Consider the following 19,776-nt stretch of genomic DNA (forward strand, 5'->3'; position numbering starts at 1 on the left):
AAGATGAGATAAATGAATATTAATGAGTTTAAGTATGTATATATAAGTTAGGAATATGAAAGGGGTTGAAATATGAAGGATTTAATCCAAAAAGAAAGAATTTTTGGGTTCAAAAAGAGGTTCTGGGCAGAGTGCATCGATGCACATTCATAGTGCATCGATGCATCAAGGTTAAAATCCAGAAATTGTTATCTATTCACAGGAAGTGCATCGATGCATCTCAGTAATAAACAAACATCGAATGTATTTTATGCACCGATGCACAGGTAGTGCATCGATGCACCGATAGGGAATACATCGATACACTGTGCAGTGCATCGATGCATACCTTCATTAAAAGATGAAAGGGGCTTTTCTTTTAGCCTAAGAAGTGGCAATTTATAAGATATCAATTAGTATACTGATATGTATCAATGTATTATTATGATGTAGATATTGAATGAAGCTTGTTCCGGAACAATCTAAGGATTAAGATTGATTCAAAGCAAACAAGGCTAAGGTGAGTGCACATTCTCTAGTATATGAGGTTCAAGGGAAAATAAGACTTGTGATAAGTCTATTTCCAATAGTGAAAAACATGAATTCATAGAAGTATATATTTGTTATGATTTATATGTGTGCATGAGTATATGTGTTATTGATATGAATATGGTAAGTAAAAGGGATTAATGGTGATGATAAGAATAATAATAAGAATAATGAAATGATAGGTATATGTGAATATAGGTATTGATGTGTTTTTTTATGTATTGTAAGATGGTATGTTTATGTGATAACATGATAAGATAACAATGATTTACATGTCATATGAACACATGAGAAATGTTATGAGCCATATGAAAGAGAAAGTATATGTGATACATGAGGGTGAATCCTATGTTTATATGAATATGAACTCCTATGAGAATTGACATGAACTACGTGATTACATGTATATGTGAATGAAACCATGAGCTTATATGAATATATGATATGGTTACATGAATATGTAAAAGGATATAAAAGATAATGCCCATGTTATGTGTCATGAGAGCTAGGGGTATAGTTGGCATGCCAAGAGTCGAGGGTCTATATGGTCCTTCGGGACATATATGTATTCTTTAGAACATGTGTGAAGTCTGGTGAGACACATACTTGATCCTTGGCATATGTATATGATTCTTAAGGAATGATATGTGGTCTTTCGGGACATATATGTATTCTTTGGAACATGTGTGAAGTTTGGTGAGACACATACTTGATCCCTAGTATATGTATATGATTCTTAGAGAATGATATGTGGCCCTTATGGACAGTATTATATGGCACTACGCTTCAATTCTACGCGGCACTCCGGTGCAATTATATGTGGCACTTCGGTGCAATTATATGAGCTGTGGTGACAGCATTAGTGCACAACCTCTATGTACTCGCATATCTTTAGTTCTCACATGAGTATCATGGGTTATTAAATAGATAATATTAATAAAGTGATATGATAATATGTTTGTTTCCTTGTGGAATTTCATGTGTGATATTGATTGTACAAATTGTAACTTATAAGACCATATGATGAAAGGAATCAATGATAGTGATAAAATAAGAAAGAAATGAAGATGATAATATAGTTGCTTGGGTGTACGTGTTTTATGATAGTATATATATATGGTTTACATGACATGATATGTATATGTGCAATTGGTTATGATATATGTTAAATGATATGGACATAAAAGATCATAGGAACATGAGATAAGAGATATGAATGATAATGACATATATGTATGCATATATTTGTTACATGTAAAAGTATGAGTGGTATGAAATGATAGTAGTAATTGTTTAGGTATGATTATTAGTTACCGTTTACCTTATATGTTTATATGCCTCACTAAGTCTTTGACTTAACGTGTAAGTGATTTACACTTAGGTTTCGAGAAGAGTAAAGAGCAATGTGGAGCAAGACAGGTCAGTTCTCCTTACTAAAGGTCAGATCAGAAAAGATGTGAATAATATGTATTTTAGTATATAAAGTTCTAGTTGGCATGTTTTCAAAAGAATATATTGTTTAAGCTATGAACAGTTTTATAAATGTTTCGAATAGTTATATGTAAATAAATAAGTGAAATATACCCGCTCTGATTGGTTTTGTAATAATGAAAATGTCTTTTATGTAAATTAGTCATTTATATGTTATAAAAGTTTTAAATTACTCACTATTTTATACAAGTACATGTTTTAAAAGGTCAATGTGACACATCGGACTTGTATTCAGGTCGGATATGAGTTAGGGGTGTTACAAGAGTGCTATGATGAAGCAATGCAAGTGGAGGATTCAGTCAAGTGGGAGTCTTCCATGAAAGATGAGATGGACTCGCTTATGTCAAATCAGACGTGGGAATTAGCTGAATTACCACCAGGAAAGAAAGCACTCTATAACAAGTGGATTTACAGGATTAAAGAAGAGCATGATGTGAGCAAACGCTACAAAGCAAGATTGGTTGTCAAAGGCTTTCAACAAAAAGAAGGTATTGACTACAATGAAATTTTCTCTCCAGTAGTGAAGCTATCTACAATTAGACTGGTGTTGAAAATTGTAGGTGCAGAGAATTTACATCTTGAGCAGTTAGATGTGAAGACAACTTTCCTTCATGGTGATTTGGAAGAAGAAATCTATATGCGGCAGCCAGAAGGCTTTATAGAGGCAGGCAAGAAAACCTGGTATGCAGGTTGAAGAAGAGCTCGCATGGTTTAAAACAAGCTCCTAGACAGTGGTACAATAAGTTCGATAGTTTCATGAGTAACAGTGGTTTTACCAGATGCCAAACAGATCATTATTGCTACATCAAGAGGTTCGACAACAACAACAACTTCATTATTTTATTATTGTATGTTGATGACATGCTCGTTCCAGGCTCAGACATGCAACATATTATACACTTGAAGCAAAAATTGTCGAAGCAGTTTGCTATGAAGGGTCTGGGCGCTGCAAAGCAGATTCTTGGGATGAGGATTAAGAGAGACACAAAGTCGGGGACTTTGATGTTATCACAGGCTTAGTACATCAACAAAGTACTCTCCAGGTTCAACATGCAAGATGCTAAACCAGTAAGTACACCTTTAGGTGTTCATTTTAGACTCTCTAAAGAACAGTCGCCAAAGATGGAGGAAGAACGTGCACACATGGTGAAGGTGCCGTATGCGTCAGCAATTGGAAGTCTGATGTATGCCATGGTTTGTACCAGACCAGATATTGCTCAAGCAGTGGGAGCTGTTAGCAGGTACATGAGTAATCCGGGCAAGGTACACTGGGAAGCAGTCAAATGGATCCTCAGATATTTGCGGGGTACTACAAACAAAACACTTTGTTTCAAAGGTGGAGATACGATACTGACAGGCTATGTAGATGTTGACTTAGCCAGAAATGTTGACATCAGAAGGAGCACTACATGGTATGTCTATACTCTAAGAGGAACTGCTGTGAGTTGTGTTTCTCAACTACAGAAGATAGTTGCTCTCTCCACAACTGAAGCAGAATATGTCGCTGTTACGAAAGCCAACAAGGAGATGGTCTGGCTCCAAAGTTTCTTGGAAGAGTTAGGCAAGAAACAAGAAAACAATGTCTTGTATTGCGATAGTCAAAGTGCTATCCATCTAGCAAAGAATCCGTCTTTTCATTCCAGGATGAAACACATATAATTGAGATATCATTTTATCCGGTATCTTCTGGAAGATGGGATTTTGAAACTTGAAAAGATCAGTGGAGCTCAAAATCTGACAGACATGTTGACAAAGACGGTGACTACGGACAAACTGAAGTTGTGTTCAGCTTCAGTTGGCATGATAGAATAACAAGACTAGAAATGTTGTTGCATCGATCGAGGTGTGAAGACAGATTAAAATCAGTCTTCAAATGGGAGATTGTTAAAATTTCTTCAAGCAGCCGGCGGCTGCAAAAACAAGTGGGGAGGGCTGCAAAAACAAGTGGGGAGGGCTGCTAAATTTTTTATTATTTTGTAATAGGGATAATTACAAAATTGAGTCATTGAACTTTAGGGTATTTACAAGATTATCCCTTAAGCTTCAACTATAAATACCCTAGCTCATTTAGCTTCAAAATCATCCCAAAATCTCAAATCCCAAAAATCATTTCTTTCTCCCAATACTAGAGTTTCTTGTGAGTAGTGAGTGTTTTGTAAACACCTGTAAATTTTCTCTCTTAGTAAAAGATCTACAGCAGTCCGGAGACGTAAGCACAATTGGCTGAACTCCGTTATCAATTTCGGGTATTATTTTTCCGCTTTTATTTCGCATTCTCACTAATCTGGCTATAAAGAAATTACTCGTTCTCGTTTATTTCCCAACAAGCATTGTACCATTATTCCCTATTGTCAACATGTTGATTAAATTAACTTGATTTATTGAATTAAAAAGAGAGCAAATTGTTTGGTTTTCCCCCCTAGTTCAGTAGGTCGAAAATAAAATTTGTAGAATAGGTTGTCAGATTTTTAATTGAGATCTACGATATTTATTATAATGTTTAACTCGTCATATCGAGATGACGAGTTTACTCAAATAATATTTTTTATTCAAACTTATTATCTCGAGGTGACGTGTTCCAATAAATAATCCAATGATGAATTTGGAATGCTCAAAAGTTCACACATTCATATTGAGCTTATTTTGTTTTTATATACACACACTCGTGCAAATACATACAAAATACACGCATATACGTACTCTTCACTCCAAATAACACTGCCATCCTTGCAACTTGAGCCTGAGGCACTGTAAAGGTTCTGCCACCAGGGGAGGGCGTTCGAGTCGGAGCTTTGTAAGCGCTCAAACCTGTGTTCTGGGGTATGTCTCTGATTGAATCTGCCCGGAAGCTTAGGCCGAGTAGAATAGCAATCTCCACAAAGGTCAAATCCTATTTTCTCTGTACAATCTATGCATTCGTATCTATCCCCAATTATTGGAGACATCTGCATGAACTAAAAACTATTATTTCCACCCGCAGAATTTGTTTCAAAACAATTGAATAATAAAGATTATCAATCTCCTACTTCATCAATTGCCAACAACTAGATGCAAGCTTGACATTCTGCTAAGAAATCTCACTGAAGTTGACAATGCCTTCATATATTGCCTGATGCTATGATTAGACTGGACCATGTTACTCTGACTCTTCATTGTTTTTAAGCTTGACGCATACCAAGACCTAGATATGAGGATATGACTTGAAAAAAATCGAAAATCCTCGTGTCGAACACATATCCACATCCAATACTCATACCCGAGTCCAAGCAACATTGAGTTCAGTAAATGCATTAGCTCAAGAAACATGTTTTCTTGAAAAGCACTAAAATTTCCATAAACATTAAATCCTAAAGAATAAAACGCCCTCTTACAAGTTTTCAATGTCCAGCAACTATCAACAAGCATCGACTAATGAGTGTAGAAAAAGAAAAACACGATGCTAGTCAAAACAAAGGTATATATATATATATATATATATATATATATGTACTGGTACTCTGAATTTCCATTAGAGTATTTGCAAATAATTTAAATTAGTACAAGCAAGCAAAACTTTTTAAAGATAATTGGTGTGATATTGGAACATAAATGCAACATGCACTTGTACATTAGACAATTAGCAAAGCATTACCCCACAAGCATCGCAACCAACTCCTACATGTTTATATGAGCTAGCTTGAACAGAGGAAGGAAGACGACCACTTGAGGGCAGCTCGAGAGGTTTAAAATCTAATTTACTAGATTCCACAGAACCTGAAAAATTAGAACATAATTAGTCCAAACTCGCAGACGAATCAAAATTAGAACATAATACAGCCAGTTCTTTTTTAGATCAATATCACCAATATGTAAGTGAATTGTGATAATTGAATCTGTAACTATATGCCTCATTTTTAGGCTTAAATATATGACAATAAACCCATCAACATAAAAAAGGTTGGAAGTTGGAACCAATGATAAAATCAGCTAACACTAAGTCAGCCAAAATGTTAACTTTGATGGACCTACATAACAAGGTGGGATCAACAATGCAATTACACATACAGGTGGTTGCTCTATCATGCTTGGAAGAAGCTTTTCTTAGAGAATATTCATTGGGAAATTGAGCCGCCAAAAACTGATCAAGCGTCAAGCAGATTTTTGGAAAACTACTTGGACACAAACATTGACAAAACGGACATCTAAGCATCTCATTGGCTGGGAAGATGATGCAAGTTTGACAGTAAACTGAAAAGAGAAAAGATTAGTCTATAGATAACAGGAAACTGAAGCTTTGTGATGCTAATTAACAAAATTTTGCACATGCATACTATGACCACAGTTAAGAACAATAGGACGAAAAAGCAATTGCTTGCATGCGGTACAAAGCAAATCCGCAGCTGAAATCCGATCCTTTTCTTCGTTGGTACAAGCTCGTGGTTTACATTTGTGATCATTAAACTCTGGAGAGAAATAGCCAACTCTCTTTTCCTCCTCTGCAGCATACAGAGGCAACAAGATATTAAGCTTCACAATGTACAACAAACATATCCCTTATCTGTAAAGACAATCCACTACCGAGAAGAGAAGCCTGACAAACATAAGCAGGATGATTCAATGCAAAATTGGGTCCCTAATTATCGATGTCGAAAAAAGGACAACTTTATGGAATTAGATACCCCTACTGAAAATTATGCTAAACAGTCTCACTTGATTTTCTCTGTAATTAACAACTGACAGGAAACATATTTCACAAAACACAAAATCGAACAGAGGAAACCGATCTTACCTAGAGTTTGGACTTCCCTTTTCTTGTATGCAATCGGATATAACTTTAACAGCAAGAAATGAAGTGTTTGACAAATTCCAGGGAAGTGAGCGTATGGATTTCTACAAATTGGACAATGAGACTCCTTTTGAGAATTCATTGATTTGTGAACGCACCAAAAACATGCTATATGACCGCAATCTGCATTTTTTTTTGGAAAAGAAAATTAATAATCGATCAATCGATAATCGGACAAAATAAAAATCATGAAAAATTCTAAATTAGTTCTACGAGACAATCAAAAGGAAATATAAAATCAAATCTTACGCAGAACGATGGGCTTGTCAAGAAGATCCTTGCAAAAGAAGAAAACAGATGGAACTAACAGTCTTAGAAAACAAAAACAAATGCAAACGACGAGATGGGAATTACTTACAAGCAAACGCAACAAACGAAATGGTAGGGAATTTCTTCAGAGTTAAGAACATCGAAAGCTTCGGGAGATTGACATTCTTCCATGGGACTAATCCGAAAGGACTCTCTTCTATCCTATTCTTGCTTTGCATACGTATGACATCGCCTGGATTTTTCTGGACTTATTATTTTACTATTATTCTAATCAAAATGACAAAAGAGTTTTTAGCATTTGTCATTTTCTCAATTGTACCCTTAGAGTTTTTTTGTTGTTGATAATTTAAACTTTAATGTTTTCAAATAAATCATTTTTAGAGGGTCAAATTACATTCTACTAATGGTTAATATTTTTTCTTTTCAGTATAATTATCGATATCTGACCTATCAATTAATTAACCTAAGTAAGATAATATAGAGATTTAATATAAGAGCGATACTCTCAACCAAATCTACTCCATTATAAATGTTGAAATTCGAACTCTTAACCTTATTTAATGAATACAATATTTCATCTCACTAGATCAATTTATTATCAATAATAATTAATATTTTTATTTATTTGACATGTCAATGTCTAATAGAACTTAAGATAAATTATCTGTTTGAACACCTATTTATTATTTAATTATTTATTTTCTATTTCGATCACTTAATTATTACTTTTATTCAAAATTATAAATTATACATAATGATACGTTTTGATTCTGTTTTAATCGCTCGTTTTAAAAAATATCGGTAAATATATTACCATAAGATAAAATCATGTCGGTATTGAAAAAAATAAAATACCACATCAGCTAAGTAGATAATTTACCTTAGAACTTAATCCGAAGCAAACAAGCTACTCATCTCATATAGAAAAATTACGAAGAGAGTGCAAAATAAATTACACACAGATTCCATAGCCTCGTACATCTAAAAAATAAAATCAAATCCCACACTTTTTAAGTCTTTTAACCATCCCATAACTTTTATTGTATACTTCATTTAACTATTTCCATAGCTTCACAGAGCTATCATGACTTGCCGAAGCAACCATCCCTGTGACCGGCGACTGTGCCAACGCTGAAATTATGTTCTCGTGTGCTGAAATCGTCATGCTTCTATTCTCGGCCATGTTCCACAGCTCCAATGACTGCATGCCGCGACCCCATATAGTTAAGGAAAGAGAGAAAGCAAATCAAATCAAAGTTAAAAATGAACTGGTAAAAACTTCCCTAAGCAACGATGAAAACGAAAAGCAACTTCGAATGTTACTCGAACTGGGGTAAGTTACCAGATATGTATGCGTATGATACAAATATGGTTAGAAGTTTACGGAAGTATTTTCACATATATATATATAGAGGATCGTACCTATGTCTACATCTAAATGCGTTGTAGCTCGGACATCGGTACTTCGGGGTAAAAAATGAAGAGTCCAGCTAACATATAACTAGTGATTTTATCATTGCATGAACATTGATTTGAATCAAGGCTGAAAGACCTCCATATAGGGAAAAAGAAATCATTAATAAGCACAAAGAATTACCGAAATTCCTCCGATCACCAAAAGAGTGGAATAATTTGGATGAAAGACACAAGAGTGGAACCGGTTCCCACCAGCACCGAGTTCTTGAATGCACTCCCCTGTAGCCACTGACCATATTTTTACCAAGTTGTGACTGACAGATGCCAAACAGTCTCCATTTGCATCCCAGCATATATAGTTTATGATTTCCGAATGCCCCTATTAGAAAAAGGAAAAGAGAAAAAACACATGTATATGTTATGTACTAGTGAATCTATTAATTGTGACAACCTTCGCTTTAGTCTTCGATATGACAAACATTTCAAGATTGGAAGATCTGTCATCGAGCTATTTACTAGGGTGATAAGAATACACAACCCATACCTGAAATGTTAATGTTTTCCTATCAGTTTCTACATCAAAGATGGACACCACTTTATCTGATGCTGCTGCCAGAAATTGTCCAATTCTTGGTTGGAATCTTACTTGGGCCATACCTCCCTGCATCGGGAATTAATGATAACTGCTGAGGAAAAAAATCTATAAAATGTAATGCACCATAACTGTCTGAAATCTTGAAGAGGTCAGACAGGAAAAGAAGAGTCACCAACCTTGGATATCCGGGTGCATGAGAATGTATTAAGATTCATATAGCGAATTTCATTGTCCTTATCACAAAAGCAAAACAAGTCCGTCTTCTTGGGGTGGAAATCAAGGGACATCACAGGTGAAGGATGACCATTGTATGCTTTCACACAATAGCTTGGCTGTGACAATGAACTTAGCTTGTTAACCAGTAGCACAGAAATATTTATCACGCAAACATGCTTCCTTAATGTCTACAATGCCAGAAAACTGACAGCAAATGGAGAGGGAATATGAATAACAAAAGATGTAATCTCAAATATCCACAAAACTTAAACATAGATCGAAGTTGTAAGAAGAAAACGATGATTACATTGGCTGCATCCCATAATCGCACAGTTTTATCAAACGAAGCTGTTGCCAACTGAGTTGAATTTGGCCTAAAGCGAACATCTGTAATAACCAATTTGTGTTCTTCTGGAGTACTCTCTGTTTGCAGGTTATCCATATTCCAAAACACCACCTAATGAAAGAAATGCAAGTCATTGTGTCATCTTTCTGGGAAAAATTTATTTCCTCAACCTTTGTTTCCTATGAATACCCCAGAATTAACCAGTTAGATATTGCCAGGCCAGGCCAGCTTAAAAATTATCAACAAGAACAACAAAGGTTCTATCATCTAACTCCTCTTGTGAGTAACTAAGTCAAAACAGTGGAAATTTGTTTGCCACAATGACTAATAAGGTATACTTTTATCTTTTTCCATATTATCCTTAACGTTGTCCCATTTTGAACCCACCTGAACATGATCGGGTCCGTTCCCATTGTTTTCACATAGACTGAATTGCCAAACAATAAATATGGGAGAAAGGTTGTAGTTCTCAATTGTTTTTCACTCAAAGAAGTTAAATTTCAAAACTTAATGCCGAGCGGAAAGAATTGAAAAATAGAACTCTATAAAAAAATACCTTCTTGTCATGTCCAGCGGTAGCCAACAACTTCCCATCAGAAGAAAAATGACAACAAGTAACTTCACTATTCCTGGTCTGAATGCAACCAACCTCATTAAAAGTGAAGCCTGAAATTGAGAAATTGAAGTAAGCATACTAACAAAATGCATCAAAGGTAAAGGCAAAAGATGTACTAGGCTTACCTTTTGCAGACTCCTTTTGGTGTTCAGTAGGACATTGTTTACTGGTACCATAGATATCCCTTCCATCACTTTCATGTGAAAGTAGCGACTCCATATTTTCATCCAAAGAGTCAAACCTATCCATATCTTCCTGCACAAGGTAATGATGCTATATAAATTTAGAAGTAATTTCAGCATTTTTTAACTTCCTCGCTAAAGCAAGGATTTAAGAAATACATATAGTGGCTTCTGCAGCATGCTCGACTCTAAAAGCTAGTTCAAAGTTTGTATATGTCCTACCAACAGATTGGAAGATGATGTAAGACCCGCCGTTGCATCTGTGCCATGCATCATGCTTTTCGAAACACCATTAACATGCTGCAAACTGGTTGTAGTTTATTGCACCGGTGTGAGTTGACGGTGGTGAATTGGGTGAAGGGCCAACAGTGTTTCCCGTGCCAGTGCTGTTAGCTGCTCCAGAAGAAGAGTGTTGTTTCCTTTTTCTGCTATTCTGCAATTGAATGAGCAGTCACAGAATGTGAATTAGTTTTAAGCAGAAGTTAAGTTTTCTTTTAAGAAAAATCCATTTACAAAATCGTATTTTAATTGGGAGTAACACTGTAGTTGCTAAAAGAATGTTTTTCTTGTGAAGTAGCTCACAGTTCAGCTCATGAATGAGATCTTTCAATTAATTCTCATTGAAGTACAACCTGTTGCAGTTGCTGTGATGATGGCTGCTGCTGCTGTTGCAATTGCTCTTGTTGAGAGGAAGAATGTGACATTTGACCTATCTTCATCTGTTAAGCACCGCACAACTACTCAGACAGAAGGCATTTGCAAATGCTCCATATTAATAGATATGGAACGCCATTAAACATCCAAATAAAAAAGCAAAGTCATCAAAGAGGGTTATAAAACCAATGTAACCGACAATCAAGAGTAACATCTATCAAAAGCACGTCAGTGTACCCAAAATACTGCTGCTGCACTCACACAGAACTAAAGATATGGAACATCCATGTGATAATTAAAATAGAAACAATATGGAGAAAGAAGCTAAAAAGAATCAATATAAATAGGTTTTTGTTTAATTGTTTTTTACCTTTCATACACAATATTATTAAGTTTTACCTTTGTTAGTGTACAATTGTACATTTTCATATATGCATATATATATATATATATATATATATATATATATATATTGCCCTATACCAAAGCTTCAGTTTCTCCCTATAACTACTCTCTCTACCATCTCATTTTCCAAGTACAAAAATTTCATAAAAGGAACCACGACTTTGAAAATTTTCATAATAATAAAATTATTATTTCATAAAGTACAATAGAAAAACATAAAAGCTATTTATATATATAATTTTGAAAAAAAAATCATAAAAAGTTGAAACAAATATTAAAAAGAAGCTACAACCTTTTTGGTAATTATATAGAAAAACTACATAAACTCAAAAGATAACTAAACTCATCAATTTCTTTTCCTTTTTAATTTTCCAAAATTACATAAAAGATCAATGGAAACTCATTAAATTGTGACCTTTATTTGTAAGTGGTCAAATAAATACTCATGGGGCCCTGATGGCTGACACATGTCAACAAGTGATGTCGTATCTTAAGGTTTCAAAGTAAAGTTATAAATAAAAAAAGTTTAAACCTTTGGAGAACTTGATTGCACTGGGGAGCATATGGATCCATCATTCCTAACAGACGGACTAACTTTTGTATTCATGTTACCCCTTGACATTTCCCCAAAGTTCGTTGAGTTTCCAAGGTTGCCTTGCATATGAGCTTGTGCCAAAACGTGCTGTTGTTGTGATGTCAAAAGGAATTGATTTTGAGTCTGTAGATTAGGCTTTTGCATTTGTACGCCCAAATTCGGTCGTAACTGATCTATCCCCTGCATGGAAAAATCCAATTGAGTATAAAATATCTAGGTTTGCATTAAAAGAAAACAAAAAACAAGGACTGGAGAAGGTGAGTAAAACTTACAGTTAGAGGCCAACCTCTTAATGGGAGACCAGAGACGCCTTGATTCAATACTGAGGGCACAAAGTTGAGATAGGCAGGTTAAACGAAGGAAAAGGAGGTCAAAAAGGCTCTACAAAATCCAAAATTCTTAAAAGATAGTGCCGTTAGCAAAGGTAAATGCTTCAATTTCCATGCAGAATATCTCAGCTTTACATAACTACTGGGCACATATTTGTGTCAAGTTTGCAGCAAATTTGTCCCTCTTTAATCTTATTATTCTTATGTTTCTTGATTACCAGATACTGACAGTAGCATGCATCTTCATCTCAGGCTGAGCTATCTAGTCTTCATATTATGTAAGCATTTAGCTTCCCAATATTGTATGCCAGAATTGCTGGTAATATCCATGGTTACAATTAATTTACCTTTTCCAGATTAAATCATTGAGGTAATAATTATCAAATTTCAGAGAATAGAACTTGTAAATAAATTTGCCCCGTAAACCCAAGCATCTGACAAAATTCAACCTTACATGAGGACTAGAATAGGCAATTTAAGATTTAAGATCTAACCGATATGCACCGTCCATAAACAAAAGAAAAAGAAAACAAAAAACGTACTATCAGAATTCATGTAATTAACGAAGAAAGATAGGTGTCATTACCAGCATCACCTAGCCCTGATTTAGGTTGTAAAATGGCCTGACCGTAGATGGATGAGGGATCCATCAATAAGCTTTTCTGATTTCCACCCAAATTAACTTCGCTTTTGATATCCTAGAAGTAGAAATACATAAATTATACAGTTCATAGAGAAAGAAATGACAAAGCAAGCAAGATAAGAAAAAAATGACACATATCACATTAGCTCAAATGATTGAAAAGCATATAATCGGGGGAGTTACAATGGTCAGTGGTGTTCGTGACTGGATTTGTTGCAAAGCCGCTGACATATTTCCAGGACTACCTTGCAGCAGTTGGCTGTGTAAACCAAATAAAGTAGAAATAAATAAAAGACTTAGTCCAATTAGAACATACAGATTTCAACTAGGAAACAAAGAGCACATAAGGATTAGTTTATCATACCCTTGATTATTGGCCTGTGTTTTATAAAGGGCCATCCGGTTGGCATCAATCAGATCTGACGATGTCTCTGAATTTGCAGAATGAGGGTGTTTCACACGTTCTTCATACATTTTCATGGCTAAAACACTGGCTGATGGCTGTCCAATCATTCCTTCAGAGCTAATAGTATTTACAGAGCCACCAAGAGCATGATGACTTGGATCCCTACGCTGCAACTGCACATTTCGTTGCTGCATTAGTTGCAGCTGCTGCAATTGCAGTTGCTGTTGTTCCTTTGCTTTAAGTTGTTGAGACTGTTTCTCCAAACCACAAACAGATAGAATTATATCTACAGGAAATAAGCAAAAAGTAAATCCGCAAATATTTTATATAACAACACAGAGACACCTCTATATAGGCTGCAGCAGCCTCAGAATGTTTCTCATTTGTTCTAGCAATAAATATGTCCCAGAAGACAGACCACCACTCGAATAGAAATCCTCCAGGCGCATCGATTGCTGCAGAAACAATTAACAGACAAAGCTCAAGACAAATGTAAAATAGCTGATACTCCCACTGACTTGGACAGTTCAACAATATGGCTCACATAGTCGAAGTATCAACAAAGAATCAGAATCATCTAACAGTTCAAGCAATTTGGCTTAGAGCTTGCCATATCATACATGAATACGCTTGTAAATATTACCTACTGGATCAGTGGCAACCTTTCCTTCAGTCATAAAAGCTTTTGCGGAAGCATGCAGCTTTCTTTTCAACAGATAATCGTGAATATAAACATCAAGCCTGCAGCATGAATCAAAAAATGAAACAAAAAATCACTTATTTCTAGTCGAATCTACTGAAAGGAAACAAGTTCAAAATCATATAAGCTTATAATCAACAAAAGCAGCGACAACGAAGTAAACAATCACTCTTACATCTTGTCAGCTTCCCAATTACTCTGCGCCATTTTCTTTTCCTGCAAAAAAGAAAATTTTAAAAAAATCCAGGACCTTAGATCTTTCCTTAATAAGTAGTCATCTAAAGGAAAACAGAGTTTCTATCAGAAAAAGCAAGTAAATATTAAGAAATAATTTAAAATGTATAGAAGAGAATTCAACTTGTTTTCAGCGTGAGTTCACTGAAACTGAGGTTTACATTTCCATCTAAGTAATGGCCAATTTTTTTCTTCAAAACTCTCTGTATTATTTTTTTCACAGCTGCCAAACAAACCAAAACTGGAAATTCAACAATGTAATTCACAATCAATCTATGAAATATTTACCGGTGAACTGGATCAACGCTTAGATAACCTTTCAACAGGATCTACACCTCACAAACTCCAATTCAAGCTAAACAATTTAAAGAAAAATCTCCACTTCAGCAGAAAAACAGTTAATTAAGATCTTCGTTTTTTGACACTGACTGAATTTGCGGAGTTTAAAGCGATCTGAAACTGGAACCGTAGACATATAAACAATCATGGAAAGTTTTTATAATTCTATTAATTATGTCAGCCAAAGGAAAAAATATTTCTTAAGAAAACTGTGAATGATTCTTTGAGTGTAACTGAAGTAGAACAGCTCGAACTTTAACAGTAAAAAGGAATTTTTTTTTTTTTTTTGCAGAATCAGGGAACATGTAGTCTCAGATATTTAGTGAAAAAAAGGCTAATTCTGAAGAAACCTAAGCTGCGGCTCGTGGTTAGATTCTGTTCCATTTTATATAGAGTTTTCGGCTCGGAGTTTGGTTCGGAATGGAAAAGTAACCGAGCTTTAGTTGATTCGTGTGGGCCGAGGCGGTCCCCGGTGTGGTTGATCCGTGGGTTATTTGTCGAGCAAGTTTGGTGGTGAAAACAGCGGTGTTAATGGCACACGCTCGAGTTAGGGGAACGAAGTGTTAGAGGTTTAAAGAGTGGCAGCGGGGATGTAAATTTTGGATAGTATGGAGGGTATTTCTGTCATGACAATGAAATTCACGTAGTGCTGACCGAAGAAGAGTTGTCGCCTTGTCGGTGTTTCAAGTTACTCGACCAACAAGGTTCATGTTTCTTCTCGTTAATTTCATCTTTTATTTAGATAATTTGCGTCAATAGCCATCAAACTCTTTGAAATTATGGAATTTAGTCCTGTAACTCTTTGAAGGTTTCATTTTAGCTAGTAACGTAAATTAAAAGTTTTTTAAAAATTGGTAATCCAATCGTCGATCGTTGGATCTCCCCCGACCTCCACCATGGCCGAATGTTCCAATTTTCCTCTTAATTTTCTTTTGATTTCCAGTATCTTCTATACCTAACACTCATAATTAATCTTCATAAATTCTAGCTAGAAACTTTAATTGAATAAAAAGTCTATATCAATTAGCAAATATTGGTTAGGTTTAGTAGTAGGTTAATATATATTTTAAAATTTAATTTCACACTTGTATATATTAAATGAGTTAAGTCGTTTCTCGTATAAATATTAATATTTTGGCCAAAGATTTAAATTACGATTGCGATCGCGTCGCGTTTATCTCGATTGCAGTGACAACAGACACTATTGTGGTGATTGTGGATATCGTGATCATACAATAACGATCATAGACGCACCGCTACCGCTATATCGCGGACCGCTACTTAAATCTCTTGTTTTGGGTGTATGTTTTTCACTTGTATATACAAATTTTTCACAACTCTTCATATAATTTAAGGTAAATTACGCATGTAGTACCTAAAATATTAATTTTAGCCCGTTTTAGTATTTAGACTTTAATTTTTTTTAAAATCAGACCTAACATTTAGTTTTTGTTTCATTTTAGTACTAGTAAAAAATTAACGTACAATTTTGAGAAAAAATTGAAAGTATAGGTGCTAAAACATACTAAAACTGATAGTTTAGGTACTAAACAATGATAAGTTTTTAACAAATAGTATTAAAATGAAACAAAAATTAAACATTAGATATAATTTTAAAAAATAAAAAAATTAAATATTAAAACATACTAAAACCGATACTAAACTCATAATTTAATGAGTTGTCTAAAACAATCAAACATTCCTAAAAAACCCTCTAATGATATTAATTTATAATATTTTTATAATTATTATGAAAGAATCCAAGATTCATCTATAATATTTTATTTTTATTGTATAAATATATTATGATAATTATGAAGATAGTCACAATAACGAAAATAATAACACTAAAATTTACATAAAAAATTCTAAATAAATTTAATAAAAAATTTATACCATATCATAATTATAAAGATTTGTGACTAAAAGGGCCTTATACAAATTCAAAGATTAGTTCTTTTAATAACCATATTCCCTAATAATTATTCACATAGTTATTTACAAACGAGAAAGAAATTTAATAACATGACCTTTTTTAAAATAAATTTTTTACTTTTAAACAAAGTTAATTGAATAAATATATTCTTATATAAATTAGACAAGTGACTTTGACTCTACAGTATTCGAATTTGTGGTAGATGTAGGTTTTGTTCAGGACGGATATGTGCTCATCAAAAAATTGAATTTCTTTCTGTTGGTAATTTATTTTACTGAGAGTGTACACTGTAAAATTTCATCAGTGTGCATCTTAAAATTTATTTTTAAAGTGAAAGACAAATATCCAAATATAGCGTGATAGCATAGTTCTATCGAACACCATTGCTCAGGGTTTCAAATTGCAATCGCGGTCGCATTTTCGGTCATTTTGTGTTTACCGCGATTGCGACTATAGCGGCCACTATTGAGCATGATTGCAGGTGTAACAGGTATATTGAACGACAACACTACCGCTATTTCGTGGGTGCTATCGCAATCATGGACCGATATTTTAAACCCTGCCATTGACAACATTATTTCTCTTTAAACATGAAAAGTATAGAGTAAGTCCAAGTCTATTGTGGGTAAATATTGATGCATAGTTATTTTGTATTTTGCGCTGGTGAAATATCTAATATATTAACAAAATCCATTATTGTTTTTAAAATTACAGTACATAATATAATTAAAACGTTTTAATTTTTAAAATACATTAAACTATATAGAATAATAAAAAAACACTCGTCACTTCTTTGAAAAACCTCACTTTTAAATATTCAATATAAAAATATAAATTAAAGGGTAAACTATGTGAATAGTCCCTTTTGTTTAGCGTCTGATCGAATTTGGTCACCAATTTAAAAATTAAAGGTGAATGACTCTTAATACTATTAGTCAGTATGGTTTAAGTCCCTCTTCCGTTAATTTCTGTTAACCCCTTTTTGTTTAAGTCCCTAACATGACTGAGGGACTAAAATCGAACGGGAGCTAAAAGTCGAGGGACTAAAATTGAACATACCGATAATGTTAGGGATCATTTTCTCTTAATTTTTAAATTGGTGACCAAAGTCAGTTAGACACTAAACAAAACAGACTATTCACATAATTTACCCTAAATTGAAAAGGTCTTAATTCAATGAAAATATTAAGATTTTTTAATTTTTGGTATTTTAAGTTTTCGTTCCATATTTTTGTATGTATTCACGTCGATATTATTCTTGGTAAAATCGGATTTATATTGGTCTGATTTTAAATTTGATCGTGTTTTAAATGCTGAGTTAATTGTCTTGCATGTCCCCAAATTATGACTCTTATTTTAAATCAGTCCTTAAAATTTTAAACATTCCAATTTTATTCTTAAACTATGACTCATTCTAAATTAGTTATTAAACTTTTGAACAATCCAATTTCAGCACCAAACTATGAATGTCTTTCTAAATTGGTTCATAAACTTTTAGATCTTCCAATTTTATCCTCAAATTCAGCCAAATATGTAATCCATTTCAACCATAGTTTAACCTAATTTTTTTTCCAAACATATAATAATATAACTTGGCATAATGATTTTATTAACAAAAAGATGTGATTGTATATATGTATAATTTTGGATAAAACTGAAATATTAAAAAAATTTGGGACCAATTTAGAAAGAAGATCACAATTTAGGGATGAAAATGAAATATTCAAAAGTTTGAGGGCTAATTTAAAATGATATTCATAGTTTAATGATGAAATTTGTAACCCCCACAGACCGATAAGGGTAACCAGATCTGATCCGGGGTGTCACATTTGGGCCACAGAAGCGACCCACTGTAAAAATAGCGAAAATTTTAAAACCTTTTTTTCAGTACATGTAAACTAATAAAATCAGTTGTCGCTATTTAAAAATAAAACAGATTTCCAGACTCATATATAAATCAAAATACAATTACATGCCCCCTAATCACATGTACCATACTCTGCAACAACGCCGGAAGAACTCCCTTACTGAAGTCGATATATGCACTGATATAATTCTTTTAACCTGAAAAGGTGAGTAATAGAGTGAGCTTCGAAAATCTCAGTAATACTGAACTACCAGATGATGCTGAAGAACGTGCAGATACAGATAAACATACATATCCTTATTATTTCCGAACATTTACAGATTTTTATGCTAAGCAGAGATCCTACTGATATTTCAGATGGTAACGGACAATGAGCTTTCAGTTCAGACAAATATTTCGGATGACTGAGTTCAGGAGATCAGAATAGGTTATCTAATGTGTTCCCGTAAAACCAGTAAAAAGATACAGATCTTTTAAAACATATATATATATATGTGTATATATATACCCCCATCCCATCACATCAGAATGTGTAGGTTCCCCAGAACCATACACCCAACCCAACACATCATATAAGGCCCTGAGCACAAAGCCGAGGAACCTGCATAAATACTTCCTTCAACAATACCCCCAATTCAGAACAGATATCAGAACAGAATCCAGATCATAAATCAGAACAGAATTCAGGTCATATATCAGAACAGAATTCAAGTCGGAAATCAGATAAAATATTTATATGATTAGGGAACACACCAGAGTTTACATATATTATTCAGAGATATTGGATAATCTTATCGGGTAGAGAGACACAAATCTTCAGTTACCGAGAATGTCGGAAGTTAGAAAAAACTATTTGAAAAGTTCATTAACTGACAGAATCATCAGTTATTCAGGATATGATTTATCGGGATTATCTTATTCGAACACTTTTCTGAATCTCTACGAAATTTGAAGGTATTCATAATCTTTACAATCTATGACGATTAATCCGATTATCGAACAACTCCAGATGAATAGCTCCCATAACCAATACTTACCAACTTGTCAACTCATTAACCTTCCAGGGTATTTACTCTTTAATACCAAATATTCCTATCCACATATCATCTTCTGAGTCATCACTGAATAAATCTTAAGGAGACAAATAAATATTCTAATGGTCTTTATTTCATTTCCATGTTTC

General features: G+C 34.0%; 1 protein-coding gene and 1 pseudogene across 1 annotated transcript; both read right to left on the reverse strand.

Annotated features, from left to right (window-relative positions):
• Window positions 1–4,635: 4,635 nt before the first annotated feature.
• Window positions 4,636–7,350, reverse strand: LOC120130759 (E3 ubiquitin-protein ligase PRT1-like). Its single transcript, XM_039147916.1, has 6 exons — window positions 7,203–7,350; window positions 6,788–6,967; window positions 6,330–6,494; window positions 6,064–6,246; window positions 5,651–5,772; window positions 4,636–4,964 (listed from the first exon to the last, which is right to left on the reverse strand). The coding sequence occupies exons 1-6, from the start codon at window positions 7,330–7,332 to the stop codon at window positions 4,647–4,649; spliced, it is 1,098 nt and encodes a 365-aa protein (XP_039003847.1). The 5' UTR covers window positions 7,333–7,350; the 3' UTR covers window positions 4,636–4,646.
• Window positions 7,351–8,002: 652 nt separating this feature from the next.
• LOC120130461 lies at window positions 8,003–14,990 on the reverse strand (annotated as a pseudogene).
• Between the last annotated feature and the right edge of the window lie 4,786 nt (window positions 14,991–19,776).

The sequence above is a fragment of the Hibiscus syriacus genome, unplaced genomic scaffold (genome assembly GCF_006381635.1).
Source record: "Hibiscus syriacus cultivar Baekdansim isolate YM2019G1 unplaced genomic scaffold, ASM638163v2 tig00110548_pilon, whole genome shotgun sequence".
NCBI lineage: Eukaryota > Viridiplantae > Streptophyta > Magnoliopsida > Malvales > Malvaceae > Hibiscus > Hibiscus syriacus.

Bases quoted from the DNA above. Each gene is read 5' to 3' on its own strand.
- LOC120130759 (XM_039147916.1), bottom strand. From the start codon at position 7,332: ATGCAAAGCAAGAATAGGATAGAAGAGAGTCCTTTCGGATTAGTCCCA. The intron at 6,495-6,787 runs GTAAGATCGGTT...TGTATGCTGCAG, and splicing joins AAGGGAAGTCCAAACTCTAG to AGGAGGAAAAGAGAGTTGGC. The intron at 5,773-6,063 runs GTATGTGTAATT...CTAATTTTTCAG, and splicing joins GCATGATAGAGCAACCACCT to GTTCTGTGGAATCTAGTAAA.